This window comes from Ctenopharyngodon idella, chromosome 7 (assembly GCF_019924925.1).
Source record: "Ctenopharyngodon idella isolate HZGC_01 chromosome 7, HZGC01, whole genome shotgun sequence".
Lineage (NCBI taxonomy): Eukaryota > Metazoa > Chordata > Actinopteri > Cypriniformes > Xenocyprididae > Ctenopharyngodon > Ctenopharyngodon idella.
Genome location: NC_067226.1, coordinates 28,733,138 through 28,745,773, shown reverse-complemented (window position 1 = coordinate 28,745,773; position 12,636 = coordinate 28,733,138). Strand labels below are relative to the sequence as shown.

Here is a 12,636-nt window from a genome sequence, read left to right as displayed (position 1 = left end):
AACTAAGTGTGTAACAATAAAAATGTACATTTTAAATAGTCAGTGACTCGTCAGGCAACGTAGCACAAAATGGCGCGCAAGGTAGATTACGGTGTTTGCGTTGTTGAATATGAAACGTTCCAACTTGGGTAAATTTGGTTTTATATTCGCACATTCGGACTTCTGCGTTTAAGAACGTTCTAATAATGTGCAATAAAGTTAATGTTTGCAAATTCTGAACAGCGACATGATATTTACAACCAACGATTGTAACCCTACAACATTTTTCACAATCGATCAAAATGGGCAAGTATTATTTTAATGGCATACTTACTTGCGAACGTCCACTGAATGTCCAATGTAGTGTAAAAAGTTATTGTAGCCTATGCGGAAGTCCGAATGTGCGAATATAAAACCAAATTTACCCAAGTAACATTCCATAGTAATTGTAAAGTGTAAATGAGTTCATACTCAACGTTCAATGCAAATATGTCTTTCACTTAATATGTATTATTAACAATTCTGCCAAACACAGCTTTACAAAAGCCGCGCAAAATGCACTAACGTTAGCTAGCGGGCCTATAGACGACATTTAGTTAACAGGCGAGCCGTGTATTTGAATTGGGGTACGAAACATGGAGACAACATAATAAAAAATACAACAACAACTTCTTGGACAGCTAACACAAAACAATCTTAAGCAAGATGGGGAAAAAAGTTACTATTATAGAAGTATTTTAATTATTTTCACTCACCTGAGGCAGAAAGCCGCATTATCTGACATGGCTGACGGAGCGACAGTTGAAAAAGAATGTCACTGCGCAGGCGCACCAGTATTTTCACCCCGCGCGCCCAAATTCTTATTTTATGTTGGCAACATGATAAACTACATAAATACAGTAGATATCGATATAAGCAAAAAAAAAAAAAAAAAAAAACCATTTTATTTATATGTACTGCTTAAATGTGTTTAACACAATCAGTTAAGCACAATATTTACACACAATGTGTCTGTAGTAACACAAAATGTGTTACGAATTGTTTAACACATATTTTGTGTAAATTTTTAACACATCATTTTTAAGAGTGTGGTGATTCATAAATGAATGCCAGGCAGAATTGTGCTTGTGACATAAAAACATATTAGTGAATGTTTTTATTGGCAAATCTCGTTTTATTTATTTGTGAATTTAACTCATTTTTGTGAAATTCCTGGCATATATTTGTGGATCTTGTTCTATTTATTATTATTATTATCACGAGACTTGACGTATGACAGCCAGCTGTGTGTGTGCACGTGCTTCAGATAAGTGCGCTCAGAAAACGATCCATTACAGCTTTAAAACGCGTCGACATAATAAACTTTAATGATGAAAGAAGAACTATGCTATTCGTGAGAGTGATCGCGATACAGATGATAATTAAAACCAAGCAGATGTCTTGATAGTATTTGGCAGAGTATCCGATTAAGGCAGGAACTGTGATTGTGGGGAGGGGGCGGGGCAAAGCAGCTCATTTGGATATAAAGGCACATGCCTGTTGTTGACTGTAGTCAACTTCACAGACATATTCTGGGGACACAAGAGACTTAAATTACATCTTGTAGAAATGGGCATAATAGGTGCCCTTAAATATATATGTTCACACACAAACACACTGCAAATATGGTAACCTAAATAATGTGCTTCATGTGGTTACATCTAAAATTAATTGATTGTACAATAATAAAAATGTTATTTAACATTTAAAAATCATTAAATTACACTAACAAATAAACTATGTTTGGGATGAGGTAAATAGCTCTTTTACCTAACAATTGCAGCAAGATGAACACCTGGTTATTGCTCTGTCACAGGACATAGATGTGAGTTTGCGGGACACATGTAAGAGATATATTTTTACTACAATTATACTATGTAAATGTTGATTTAGATTATTTGGAAAGCCTGTTTGCCGTTGTTGGATTATAGCATGTTTTAAATAGCTAATAAGCTTTGTTAATTTTGGTTAAAATGAATTTATCAACATGCTTGAATTTAATTCAATAGCATTTATCCTGAATTACAAATCACATAAATATATGAATAGAAATGTTCTTTTTGGTCCAAGTAACAAGACACACCCTGTGAAGTTGAGATTGAACACTGTATGATTTTTAAATAAATTTATTTAAATTTTGAATATCAAACTCAGTCAAAACAACTGCAACATGTTCCTTTAGGGGGCAGTAATACCGCTCAGTCTTTAGGAGGCTTTGCATGATTTTTCGTAATTGTTGCTTTCAATAACACATGTTATGCTATTGTTTTTTGAATGAAACCAGCCTTAAATTGTTCTTCTAGGAATCAGTAACAACACACAGCATTTAAAGTTTAGTTAGAACACTTGTTTATTTTCAATGAGTTTATGTCTTTCTTTGAATATCAATAGCACCTTGTGCTACAGTTCTGTGAATAAAACCAACCTTAAACTGCTCTTCTAGGAGCCAGCAACAACACACAGCCTCTATATTTAAAAAAAAAATCGTCTATATGTATTTTATACAAATTTATTATCACATCTGAATCTCAATAGCATTGTTTTTGCATCACTTATGATAGTAAAACCAACTGAAAGCAGTTTTTTTAATAGATCACATTATATGAATTTGGGATTGAAATATATTTTTACTCAGTGTAAAACTTATTTTTCTTAATAACATTACTATTACCACTACTTTTATTCTTTCCAATATGTAACATTTACAGTGTTTTTTTCCACGTGAGTGTGTGTGTATGTTTCAAAGCTTTGTGTGCACAGTTTAATTGGCTTTTTTCAAGAGTAAAGCATATGGATGGAAAAATTGAGCATTTTTCCTCTTCGTTTTGTGCTTTGTAGACGGTCCCTATCTGCTATTTTACATCACAAAATGTATAGGTTTCTAATACAGCAAAGCGGATTAAACACATAAACTACATTGTGTGTTCTCTTCTACATTTTAAAACAATTCGAACAAAACTTGTTTTTTGTTCTTATACTGAATCGTTATTGATCTATTGAAGTGTTTTCGTAGCTGAATCTCTTACGAATGTCGAACGTCCAACGTCAAACCAACTTTATATTGGTTCTATCCTTCTATTATTTGATGTTATTGTTCAGTGTCATTTACACACCCTCATGCTTTCCCAGATGTATATGACTTTCTTTCTTCAGATGAACACAAACAAAACATTTTCTAGAAAATATTTAACCTCTGAATCCGTTTGTATGAATTATCGTGTTTACTTTGTGTGGTTTTTGAAGCATCAACTACCGTCCCGTACACTTGCATTACATAAGCTCACAGAAATGATTTATGAAAATCTTTCTTAGTGTTCATCCAAAGAAAGACAGAAATTCATATACACCTGGGACAGCATAAGGGTGTGTAAATGATGAGCAACTTTTCATGTTTGGGTGAAGTATCCCTTTAATCTTTTCTCACACACAACATTGGTACCTTCGACCACAGTATAATTTAGTTTTTAAATGTACTGCTCTGTATTTTTTTCTATTTTGCAGGTGTTTAACAGGATTGTGGGAAAGAACCTCAAGCAGGAATTCTGTGAAAACATTGATCGACACAGTCTTCATCTAATTGATATCTTTCGATCTAAGAGAGGGAATGTTGGACAGCTGTTGACACCGCTTTCACAACAAACCAGGGTTAGTCCATATCCATTATACACTGCATTGTTGCATTGTTTTTTTTGTTTTTTTTTACAGTAATGAAAACGTCACAATAAGTGATCCTGTATTGGTTGTCCAATACAATCAAAATTGTGTTTTGTTGGTTCAGCTTTCTTGTAGATCATTTCTTGTTATTCTAGCTATGTAACTTTGTTTTTTATTTTATTACCCAACAGACTCAAGAGCCAACTGTTATTTCATCAGAGGGATCCCTCTGAATGTCCTTGGTGACAACCCCATGAACTTCTTCAAACCATGCTTTGTAAGTAACTTATTTTCTCAAAGGACCATGACAACATAATCCTTTAATTGATAGTCCTTGTGTTTGATAAAATGTGTGGATAGAGCTTAAAGGGTTAGTGCACCCAAAAATGAAATTTCTGTCATTAATTACTCACCTCATGTCCTCCCAAACCCGTAAGACCTTCATTCATCTTCGGAACACAAATTAAGGTATTTTTGTGAAATCCGAGGGTTTCTGAACCAGACGGCAACGTCATTGCACCTTTTGATGTCCAGAAAGGTATTAAAGACATTGTTAAAATAGTCCACTTGACAGTGATTCACTACGTCAACTGCGCAGGAGACTGACATAGAAGAGAAGAAAGTGTTGAATAAAGTAAATATTTTTTTTTTGTTTGTGCACACAAAAAGTATTCTGGTCGCTTGATAACATTAAAGTTGAACCACTGCAGGCACGTTGACTATTTTAACAATGTCTTTAATACCTTTCTGGACCTAAAAAGGTGCAATGACATTGCTGCCTATGCTTGGATCAGATACCCTCGTATTTCATCAAAAATATCTTAATTTGTGTTCCGAAGATGAACAACGGTCTTACGGGTTTGGAACGACATGAGGGTGAGTAATTAATGACAGAAATTTAATTTTTGGGTGAACTAACCCTTTAAACCATTGAAACTTGGTCTTTCTAACCTCCTTCTAACATTGTCATTTACTCACCCTCATGTCTTTCCAAACCCATAAGACTTTTGTTCATCTTAAGAACACAATTTAAGGTATTTATAATAAAATTGGAGACATTTCTGTCCCTCCATTAAAAATGTCATAAAGGCAACATAAAATAAATCCATATGAATCAAGCGGTTTAATACAAGTCTTTTGAAGAGATAAGATGGCTTTATTTATTAACCCCTTAGGGTTTTTGTTTTGTTTTGTTTTGTTTATATATATATATATATATATATATATATATATATAATCATAATCTTTATTTCTGATCTGAAGATGGACATAAGTCTTATGGGTTTAAAAGGACATGAGGGTAAACAAGTAAATGAACTAACCCTTTAATGTACTACAGCAGTCATATTCCGCAACCACTTCACACATTCCCTCATGTGTCTGTCTCATTACAAGACTATATTGTTTAACATTATTGATGGTTATGTAATGAGAAATGTCATGAATGTGCTCTGTTGCTAGGACTCCAATGATGATCACTCATTTCGCCACCTTGACTTTGGGATCCCCCTTGTTGAGCATGAAGGTGCTGTGCTCCCATCTTCCCTTCATCTCAAACCAGCTTCAATTAAGATCATCATTGAGGGAGAAGTTGTGATGGAAGGTATTAAAGTCTTGCCAAAAGCTGTGTGCATTCTCTTTGGACTTTCATATGCACTGCATCTCAACTACCCCAAATCAATGAAGAACACATTCCAGTTCATCCAACAAGTACTTCTCATGTTGGGCCACAGTTAGAGCTTAGATTCTCTGCCCGAGCCCGAGCCCGGACTCGACCCGACCCGACCCGACCCGACCCGCGGGCCGGGTCGGGCCGATATTTCCCACCACCGTCCTCGGGCCAGGTCGGGTCGGGCCCTTGATAAAGAACGTCACGTGTCATGCGCAGCGTCTCGTCCACTCGCACTTGCAGTCTCGCACGCGTGACGCAGAAGAGGACCGCTCTGAAACCAGAAACTGTGGACGCAATCTTGTTCTTGCATGACAACATGTAGAACCATGTAAGTAGGCTATAGCTTTGTGATTAATATGGTATTATATAATGATTACATATATAGCAGGCAGCCTTGCTTGGCCTAATCAATTTCTCACACTTCATCTACAGGCTCATACAGAGGCAGGAGGCTACCAAAATGGAGCAGCGTTTTTGCACTATAGGCCTACGTTTTATAATAGGCTTTACAAATATTTATTTTGTTTAAAAAAATATTATATGTTCTAAAACATTGTTTAATTATAATAAAGTAGTAGGCCTATAGTCTTAGGCCATCATTTTCTGTGTTCATCATTGTTCACGTTTTTTTTTTTTTTTACGTTTCTTCATTCGGAATTTCAGATCCATTTACGATCCATTTTTATTATTACTGAATAAAAAACAACGCTGTTTACATGCTTCTTCCTTGTCGTATTATTCATTAAGATAATAATAAATGCACGCACAATTATGAACTTGATAAATGTTACAGATATGTTTTACTATGCACAAACAAATGCCTTTCAACTTACATGTGCAAAATTCAGAATTAAATGAATGTGCTGCAATTTGTACAAAAAGAGAGTCTGTAGTAGCCTACGTGTTTTAGCCATTAAATAAGCACATTTAGTTTCAAGTTTGTTAAGTTTTGTTTTGAAGAAAGATTTTCTTTAAAGTGAATTTCGTTTAGTATAAATTGTATCTTAATTTTAATACATTTTTCATCAACCAATTGCCTGGATTTTTTACATAAAAAGCAATATAGCAGACAATATAATAATGACATGGAGGCGCCGGCGCGCCGCGGTCACACTTAAACCATTTGAAACTCGTAACACACGCTGTCACCGAATTTACAAATGCACATCTTGCTTTGTTGCTCACACGCATATGTTGAAATAACAATATTAATAATAATCAATCTTTAAGAATATTTGATTGAATGCTAAATGTTGTGCTTGTTCAATTTAATAAAATTAAAACTTTAATTATGATAATTAAAATAATTGAATATTTAATATTGAGTGGCCAATTTTTGCTCATTTATTAATAGTATAATATATATATATATATATATATATATATATATATATTTAACTGCGCAGCTCCCCCCTGTAGCCTAAATGATCTAGCACAGCAGCACCTACGTTAAAAAAAAAATCCCCTGGTTATAACGGCCCACATATTAAAAATGGTCGGGTTTAAATCGGGCTCGGGCTCATAATTACAGTGAACGTGTCGGGCCGGGCCGGGCTCGGGTAGGGTCGGGTCGGGCTTGATTTGTTGGGCCCGATCTAAGCTCTAGCCACAGTGAACTAAAACCCAGCTTACAAACATTAAAAAATCAACTTACAATTTGAATTTCACAAAGGAATTGTGAGAAGCTACCTTGACTGTTTTTGTTCTCAAGAAGCACAATGTGAATCTTTGAACGGATTCTTGTTCAGATGGTCCAGTCACTGCAGTAAGTGCTCTAAAGTTTACTAGTGTTCTGCGCTAAAAGTGTACTGTATGTTTAAAACGGCATATTGTTGCTCTATTGATACAAGTTAAGTTGTCAACTCAAAAGTTGTCACCAGTTGGAGTGTGTGCGTGCGGACTTTTTCCCTAATTTTCATTGTTTAATGCTTGTCTGCATATTGTTGAATACTGTGTGTTCATGGATGCACTGATACCGATACCAGTATCGGTATCGGGAAGATACCAAGCTCATGTACTTGTACTCGTAAAAATACCAACGACCGATACCTCACGTGACGTAACTGACAGAATTTTCCGTGCCACAATGTCAGCCTCAGAGGTGTGGAAATACTTCAAAATTAATGATGACAACACACACATTGCGAACTGCATGCTTTCAATCACAATTCGTTATCGATTAGTGAAGGCGGGATAGGCGGAATCGCGCTGAATGACACAGACCAGAAGTGTTCTCTCTCTCGCGTGCGCGCTCTCTCTTTGTTGCGCGCGATCGGTTCTCCTTGCGCCTGAATGGTCAAATGCACACACAGTTGTCAAAATGTCCATCATGTGGAGTATCTCATACAGTCAGTTATGGCTTAAGCGGACGTAAACATTTGGGTGAAAACAGGATGTGTGTCAGTAGGCCCATCCATGGATTCGGTCTTAAAGGGACCTTAGCCTAATTAAATATTTGTCAATGTTAATAAAACAACAAAAGATAAACACTATGTAAATTAATGTATACATGGTATATAAACCTACTGTATCTGGAAACAAGTTTATTTAATTTGTATCTTTATAGTATTTGTTGTATTGTTTGTAATATGTTTGTAAATGTCTTTTTATATAACAATTATATATATATATATATATATATATATATATATATATATATATATATATATATATATATATATATATATATAGGTAATTATGCCCTTTGAAGGTTATTGGACACTGAAATTTTTGTTCTTTAAGTTTGTGACAAGCACATAAAAATGTATTACTTTTTAAATTAGAGTAATAATAAATAAGCTGTTCTACATACTGTGCTTGGAAAACTGCAACATCACCAAAAAAAAAAAAAGAGAGAGAGAAATTAATAAACGTATAGGCATCGGTATCGGTGAGTACCAGAAAAAAAATATCGGTACTCGTACTCAAAAATTGGTATTGGTGCATCCCTAATTGTTAAGCAAAAAGATTTGCTTATGCAAAAATTTTTTACTTGTCTTTTTGGTTGACAAGTTGAGTACATTGAAGTATTTCCTGTTGTTGTTGTTGTTGTTGTTGTTGTTGTTTTTGTTGTTTTTTTGGTCAAAAATAAAAAATAAAAAACATTGAAATTTTATTGTTTAATTTCTTCAAATTAATACAAAAAAAATCTAAATTTAAGTTGTATAATTTTATAAAATTATAAGACATTACTTAAATATAACATTTATTTCTACTTAAAATCATTTGTTTAACCTAATAGTTATTTTATAAAACTTATGCTCAAAAACATTAATAATGTGAACTAATGTATTTCAGTAAAGACTACTAATGTAAACTTGATTTGTCTACTGCACCACTTAAGATTGAATGTTCATATAACGTAACCTGTGTAGTTTCATCCTGTGTAAAAACTAAAATGGATTAGTGCAACGGGTTACCACGCAATTTTCTAGTAAAGTCAACTAATAAGAGATATAATCTGTGTGAAATTATCTGATAAGTCTGTGTTTAAAGCCCTTGTTTTGTGTGGTTTGTGTTTATAAAGCTGTTGAACAGTTCCTGTTCTGACCGGCAGGTGGGGCTGTTTTCAGTCAGAGGTTTCAAAAAGAATAAATCATCACTTATTTTAAAGAGCTGATGAGGTAATAATAATACAACTCTTCAGCGAAATTGAGAATTTGTGTCTAACTTCTATAAGTGTTTGTTCTCAGCCTCTCAGACAAAGATGAGATTCAGTACTGAACCACTGGTCTGACTGATTTTTTTTGTTTTAGCAGCCCGAGGACCTCCTACACAGACAGATTCTGTGGATATGACAGCAAAATATGAACATAAAACAACAGAGACAAATGTGGGATCTTGAGGTATCCATGTAGACAAATAAATACAACAACACAATTTACATTAATTAAAAAAAAAAAAAAAAAAAAAAGTAATGCACAGTACCTTGAGCATCTTGATTAAGTCCAGAGTGGATGAAGGACATCAGCACTAAAAGCAGAAGAAACACAGATATGAAGCATTTCCATTCATTCAACACAATGTAAATCACAATGTAAAGTGTTTTTCTGTTTTGATGCTCCTCCAGGTGAGAACTGATGGTTTATTCTCCAGCATTTAACATCACCACACACAATGACATCACAGGACTCGTGAACTGATACGAGAGTCGATTCACTGATGCTCAACAACAGAGAAGCAGTTTGAACCACTGAGCTTCACAACATTCAACATATGATGTTATTCTCATCAACTAATGTAATGTCAGACTGTGGTTTCAGTAGTGCTTCTGCAATGTAGTCCTTCGCTTGTTTTGTTTGTTTCTGAAGTTCAGGTGTTTTGGTCCCTCTTCTTGTATTTTGCTTTTCTATTTCTATTTATGATCCATATCTACTTTGTATCATTCCCTCTGTTTGCTTCCCCTGTTTGTGTTCTGCTCATTTAATAATATATAGAACCTTTCACACCTCTATGACATTATTAAATCACAATACATAAAAATTCTCTTTATAAAGACACTCGCATACACACGTTACAAGCAAATATTAACATTAATGTGATTAACGTTTCACACCACTGATTCTTCACTGGAACAAAACAAGCTACAGAAGTCCAAACCAAATTAGGTCAAAGTGTTTGAGACACACAACATCACTTCTGTTTGACTGTTTTGACATCAAATTAATTGTGACTTTATAGTGGCCCCAAAAATAATTTGGACATTTAGGTACCTAAGTATTTTGTACAACGTAAATGAACCAACCCCAGTTCCTTTAAAGTGAACCAGAAAGGGAACAACAAAAGGACCCAAAACAAAGGTCTTAGTATAGTTCTTTTATGGCGTCTGATCATTTAGGGTGTGGACATGCGTGTTATATTGGGCCGAGACACTATTGGAGTTTTTGAAAACACCTTTAAATTTAAAAATGCAAAAATTATTTGCATTGCATATTAAAAATGGCATTTTAAAGAAATATAGCACAAGCAAAGTTCAATCAAAACATTTATCAAAATAATTTATGGAAACATGTTGTCTTAGACACTTTTTGGCTGTCAAGTGTTAGTGGAACAGGCTCATATGTTGATGTAAACCTGTGGTTATTCTGACACCTGAATGATCTTGAGAAGACCTGATTTCCTACATCCACTAAATATGACACTAAGATCAACTGGTTAAAAGTAACTGATAAGGTGTCTCATAAAAAAAAAGAAATTAGTTCTGAGAAAAAATTGAGCATCATTTCATGGCTGGTGACACTTAATGTGTAATAATAAAATGTGATAGAGAAGCTGACTGTGTGTTCGATTACTGTTCTCAATCTCTCTGAGCCTCTGATGGAGAGTTTTTAAAGAGCAACATACAACACAAATGCATAGTAACAAATACATCTGATTTATCTGAACTACTTGAAATAGGATGAAAGAGAATTACAACAAACAACATTTCACATGCAGCACAGATAAATGCATGCTTTCTAAAACTCTTTATCTGATCAACATGTAACATCACAATGAATTTAAACAATAAACAGTGAAACTGTGAATTCAGACACTCCCTGAGCACAACCATTATTTTATCTTTAGCTAAAAGCATTGTGCAGAAAACAGAAACATAGTATAGAATATGATTAAAATACTCACAGAGTATGAGAGGCAGTGCACTGGACCCCATACTGTCAAATTAATGGACTGTTTTAACAGTGCTGTGTGCTAAAACAGACACTTCCTGTTAAACAGTCATTAACACTTCAAGAAGAGACGAGGGAGGAGGAGACAAAACTACACAGAAATGCATGAAGAAAGAGTAAACAAGATCCATTTTAAAATATTAATCTCTGTTATATAATGCATGCAAGTAGAGCTCTGTTCATCTAGACCAGGGGTCTCCAAACTCAGTCCTGGAGGGCCACTGTCCTGCAGAGTTTAGCTCCAACCCCAATTAAACACACCTGAACCAGCTAATCAAGGTCTAATTAGGCATACTAGAAACTTCTAGGCATGTGTGTTGAGGCAAGTTGGAGCTAAACTCTGCAGGACAGTGGCCCTCCAGGACCAAGTTTGGAGACCCCTGATCTAGGCCTTCTTGAAATGACTTCAAGTTCTTCTGGTAATTGTTCTCACACTGAGTTCTCTCACATTGCCACACACATTATGGACAGTCCAGTGAATACAAAGTGAAACCACGACGAGACATCTAATGTAGGCTTATTTTCATGTACCGCTCGACTGCTCTTATTTGAGTTATTCTCTCATAAACAGTTGCAGCGCCTGATCCCTGGCGGCAGCTGCTGGTGGTTCATTTCGGCATTTGCACAGATTGTGAGTTGCTCTCTGGTTTCAGTATCGCTCCATTTCTGCCATTGTTATTAGGCTAGTTTGAGATGCCGAAAGCCTTGCCTTTAATGTAGACGACAGTAGGCGGCCGAAGGCAAGGGGGTTTGAGCCAAGATGATTGATATAACGAATACGTGATCCAGTGTATCTGTTAGCATATTACATTTCGGCAATGTCTGCATATTTTCCATCTATTTTACATTTGTTAAAAACGTGACTTCTGTAAAAGCCTAGGACCAGTTAAAAATCTGTGGAAAAATTTGCAATTTGTCAACAATAACCCAGAATCAAAGCATAGTGTGATTGTTGTTATAGAAATATATAAAGAAAGCAAACAGGGATCAAATTTAAGACATTTCACTTCTCTTTTAGTGCATTCAAATGGCCAGAGACTTAATATGAACACCAGCACATAGAAATGACTTAAAGTGAATTGTATGCTCTCACACACAAGTGACACACACAATCTAAAGTGATTCAGATGGGATGGACGGATGATTCACTACAACAAAATGTAAAATGTTTATTTCTTTTTTAAAAGGAGGGTAGAACATGACAGCGGTTACATTCAGAAGTGAGAAGTGCTTCATTCAGGCCTTCCTGAACACAGATTTCTAAAAAGGGGAAGTTAATGAAAATGACTTGTACATGTTGCTGTGAATCTTTTGCTTTTAGAGTATTTTAAGCTTATGAAAGTAAGGATGCGGAAAAAAGCATAAATATTTCTTCTACTCTGCTTAAAACCACAGAGCAGAAACAGAGAAGAAGTCAAACCACAACTATGAGCTCAACTCTTTATTCGGGCCTCTTAAACTAAAGACGATCTCTGTCATTTTCTCACTAAAGCAATAAATAAAACAAATAAGGCATTTATATAGCGCTTTCTTATGGACTACTGTACACCCTTTACAATCTTATCGGGGTTTCTGCTGAGGACTGGGGTAAAGTCATTTTCTCTGATGAATCCCCTTTCCAAT

At 35.0% G+C, this 12,636-nt stretch overlaps 1 protein-coding gene across 7 annotated transcripts in view; it reads right to left on the bottom strand.

The window, feature by feature from the left end:
• LOC127516295 (Fc receptor-like protein 5) overlaps positions 1 to 12,636 on the bottom strand; it is a 192,660-nt gene that overhangs the window by 136,786 nt on the left and 43,238 nt on the right. For 2 of the 7 annotated variants that reach the window (XM_051900794.1, XM_051900797.1), the window contains exon 2: positions 9,272 to 9,316. The exons of 4 other annotated variants lie outside the window; for them this stretch is intronic. In XM_051900794.1, coding sequence (XP_051756754.1) covers positions 9,272 to 9,316 — 45 coding nt within the window. Of the gene's footprint in view, positions 1 to 9,271; positions 9,317 to 10,966; positions 10,999 to 12,636 lie in introns of those variants that run through there. One more of the 7 variants, XM_051900787.1, reaches the window with a different exon arrangement.